This window comes from Scylla paramamosain, unplaced genomic scaffold, assembly GCF_035594125.1.
Source record: "Scylla paramamosain isolate STU-SP2022 unplaced genomic scaffold, ASM3559412v1 Contig2, whole genome shotgun sequence".
Classification (NCBI taxonomy): Eukaryota; Metazoa; Arthropoda; class Malacostraca; order Decapoda; family Portunidae; genus Scylla; species Scylla paramamosain.
Genome location: NW_026973667.1, coordinates 5,019,345 through 5,023,512, shown reverse-complemented (window position 1 = coordinate 5,023,512; position 4,168 = coordinate 5,019,345). Strand labels below are relative to the sequence as shown.

Here is a 4,168-nt window from a genome sequence, read left to right as displayed (position 1 = left end):
ACTAGAATTGTTTTGTGACGCCTCCCTGACTGGCTGGGGCGCAGTGGTGGGGAATGCCAGGACTGCTGGTCACTGGGCTCATGATGAACTGGATCACATCAACTGTTTAGAATTAAAAGCTATTCTCATGGGTCTACAGTCTCTTTGCAAGGATAATTGGGGTACTCATATTCGCCTCCGTTCTGACAGTGTCACTGCACTTACCTGTTTAGATCGTTGTGGCAGTACTAAACTTTACCTTCATGTGATAGTGGAACAAATTTTTGAATGGGCTCTGTCAAGGGGTATTACTTTGTCAACACAGCATATACAGGGCCTACATAATACAGAGGCAGACAAACTATCCCGATTGAAAAACATGGATGCGGAATGGATGTTACTGCCTCATATTTTCCAAAGCATTTCTCAACTCTATTACACACCTGATGTTGACCTGTTTGCCACTCGCATAAATACACAATTACCTGCTTATGTTTCCTGGAAGCCAGATCCCTGTGCCATTCATGTTAATGCCTTCACGATGACTTGGTCAAATAAGAACTTCTATGCTTTCCCACCTTTCAGTATTATATCAAGGGTCCTCCAAAAGCTCCAGGAAGACGAAGCTACAGTGATGGTGATTCTTCCTCTATGGCCGACTCAAGTATGGTTCCCGACAGCCCTCCGCTTGCTAACGGCACCTCCTGTGCTTCTCCCCCGTCTTCCTCTCGTGCTGCCACAAAATCCAACTCTCACACATCCTCGGTCTCAAGTGTTGATCTTGACAGCGATGGTATTATCAGGGAATCGTACCAAAGTCGCGGCCTTTCGCCGGAAGTTGCCGGATTTCTGCTGCACTCCTGGAGGGAGAGCACGAGAGTACAGTATGGGTCGCATATTAAGAAATGGTTGTCATTTTGCTTCGGCAGGAAAATTGATCTCTTTCAGCCATCTTCAGCTGACCTTTTAGATTTCCTCCTTTCCGAATTTAGGAGGGGTGCAGGTAGGACTTACAGCTCCATCAACACGTTACGGTCGGCCATCTCGGCAGTGGCAAGTATCAATGGCCAGCCGGCAGGACAACATCCCTTAGCTACAGGGTTTATGAAAGCAGTCTTTCAGGTGAGACCGTCCTTACCCCGCTACGGTACGACCTGGGATCCTCACTTGATCTTGGATCACATCATAGGTCTTGGGCCCGATAAAGATTTGTCCTTGATTCAGTTATCAAGGAAGCTAACAATCCTTATGTTGCTCCTCTCTGGTCAACGCGGTCAGACTTTACATATGTTAGACATTAGGAACATGACTGTTTCGGACAGTCGGGTCTCTTTTAGGATTGGTGATCCGCTAAAAACTTCTCGGCCAGGTACACACTTGTCAGAATTGGTTTTCGTAGCCTATCCCCCAGACAGGAGGTTATGTGTTGTCACCTCAACGATGAGCTATCTAGAACGCACAAACAACATGCGGGGTTCGCTCACGGGTTTCTTTCTCACAACAAGACCTCCAGTCAAACTGGCTTCACGGGACACATTACGTCGCTGGACGAAAGATGTCATGCGAGCTGCTGGCATTAATCTTGGCATTTTTTCACCTCATTCTACCAGGTCGGCGTCAGCCAGTAAGGCGGCCCTGCGGCTCCCTTTGTCGACAATTATCTCTACTATTGGCTGGACCAGAGAATCTACATTCACGAAGTACTACAGGAAGCCCATAATTGATGCTGGTGAATTTTCCAGAACTGTACTCTCATAACTTGTAGTTCTTCACGCGCATTTTTGTTGTAAGCCGTGCTGTTGTTGTACTTGTTTGGGTTTGTTACTGAATATTGGGTAATAAAAGGCTGTTCATGCTTCCACATTATTGTTCTTTAGCCTTTGAGTGGCTTGATAGGTTTGAGGAACCACTCTAAAGTTCTCGTTGACTACCGGTGACGTCAGTTAAATAGTCGTGAAGTGAAATTGGGAGATTAAACGAATACTTACCAAGTATGATGTTTGATCGTAATTTCACGAACATTTAACTGCGTCACTGAGGTAGTAAACGCCCTCCCTCCCTTCCCTAGTCTCTTGTAGCTCAGTTGTAGCTACAACTTGAATATTCTGGCTGCTTCCTCAAACCTATTCTCTGAAGGACTGACGTGGAGCTGGTGAAGCGGGCATCTCGTTTACTACCTCAGTGACGCAGTTAAATGTTCGTGAAATTACGATCAAACATCATACTTGGTAAGTATTCGTTTAATCTCCCAATTTTTCTACTGTTCGGGTTTATTGTACACCTTTATGGGATTTGTTTAAGGAATTGTTCTTTGTGATAAATTATGCTGATGTGGCACAATGTGGGCATTTTTGTTATCTGTTTTGTACTATATGTACTTGGATCTGGAATGTTGTTTTTTCATTCTTCCCCTCATCATATCCAATTCCGAGGGTACCGTAGAGTGTTCCTGTAGGTTGAGGACTTTCTCTAAAGCTCTCGTTGAATACCCTTTGTGACGTCAGTTAAATGGCTTGTTTGACGTGAAATTGTAAGATTAAGCGAGTACTTACCAGTACGATGGTTGATCGTAATTTCACGAATGCCATTTAACTGCGTCACTGCGGTATTAAACGCCCGCCCATTCCCTTCCCTTTGTTTTTTCTTCGTGTTATTATGGTGTCTGTACTGTTTTTTGTCCTCAACCTTCCTCTAAAGGACTGACGGGTGACTGGCGACGCATGCATCTCGTTTAATACCGCAGTGACGCAGTTAAATGGCATTCGTGAAATTACGATCAACCATCGTACTGGTAAGTACTCGCTTAATCTTACAATTTTGTTGTATCACCTGAACAAGAGTTGCCGACAATATTATGAAAGTTGATTTTAAAGAAATATTTACCTAGGTAGTGTTAAATCAATCACATAATTTATGTAACTAAATAAATAACACAATTGTTATATTTTTATTATAATTATTATTGATTTGATAACGTCATGGATTTGGGTGTTATAGCATTTAAACTAATGAGAAAAATATAGAAATGATTGGTAATATTTTGTGTAATACATAATTGACTTAATTGCATGCAATGTACATTAAAAACAATAGACAGACCATGCACTGGGAAAGAAATTAATAATTCTGAACAAACTTATGAATTTTTTGAGCGCTTATATAGATACATATAAATATGATTTTTTTGAGCGCATATATAGATACATATAAATATGTATGTAATGTCGACATACTTACATTTTGCCCATTACCTTTACCAAATAATAGAATTGTTACATGAGTACAGTTATTCTACGATCTTAGTAGACGACGAAAGCTTTCCAAGTCGCCCGAGAAAAATTACATCCTGAACCAACTTCTAAGCATAAATCTGGTTCTCGCTATTCATTTCTTTAAGATTATTTGCAACCACAGTTCCGAAAGCAGAAAAAACATTTTCTGTTTGAGACAATGATTGAAGTTCGTTATAAGCCTTTTGCAATAGTTGAGTTTCATCAATAATCGTTTTGTGTGGCTTTTTTGCGGGTCGTGCACGAGAAGGTCCAGGCGCATGCGGGTCTGACACCACATGTTGACCAGTTGGGATGTCAGCAGTTCCAGGTGTTACCTCGGAAGCATCAGGAACAGACAGCAGTGGGTCATTAAAGATCTAGAATATAAGAAACTGTGTTACTTATGGTTATGTCATTGAATTACGTAATTACGCACTTATAGATAGAAATTTTTAAAGGAAAACATTAACAGTATCATTCTCATTATTTGTTTTTTTGTTTTTTGTTTTTTGTTTTTATGTTTGACAGACCCCTACAACCCCAGATGAGTGGATGCGTGTGGCACATGGCTTCAAAACACGGTGGAACTTCCCGAACTGCGTCGGAGCCATTGATGGGAAGCATATCTTTATAAGACCTCCGCCTGACAGTGGCTCCTATTTCTATAATTACAAAGGCAGCCATAGTATAGTTCTCATGGCTATTTGTGATGCTAATTGTGAATTTTTATATGTTGATATTGGCTGCAATGGGCGAGTGTCAGACGGCGGTGTGTGGAATAATACACTTATCAGTAGCCGTATTGTCACAGATACAGCAGGTCTCCCTAGCGATGGAAAACCTCAAGGAAGTGACACAATGCTACCATACGTATTTGTGGCAGATGACGCTTTCCCCTTGCAACGCCACATTTTGAA

The 4,168-nt window shown here is 41.7% G+C and overlaps 1 protein-coding gene across 1 annotated transcript; it reads left to right on the top strand.

Moving 5' to 3' along the window:
• The first annotated feature begins 7 nt into the window (after positions 1–7).
• On the top strand, positions 8–2,225 carry LOC135095977 (uncharacterized). Its single transcript, XM_063997136.1, has 2 exons — positions 8–1,708; positions 2,116–2,225. Exons 1-2 carry the CDS (start codon positions 631–633, stop codon positions 2,133–2,135), a joined length of 1,098 nt encoding a protein of 365 aa, XP_063853206.1. The 5' UTR covers positions 8–630; the 3' UTR covers positions 2,136–2,225.
• Positions 2,226–4,168: the final 1,943 nt, after the last annotated feature.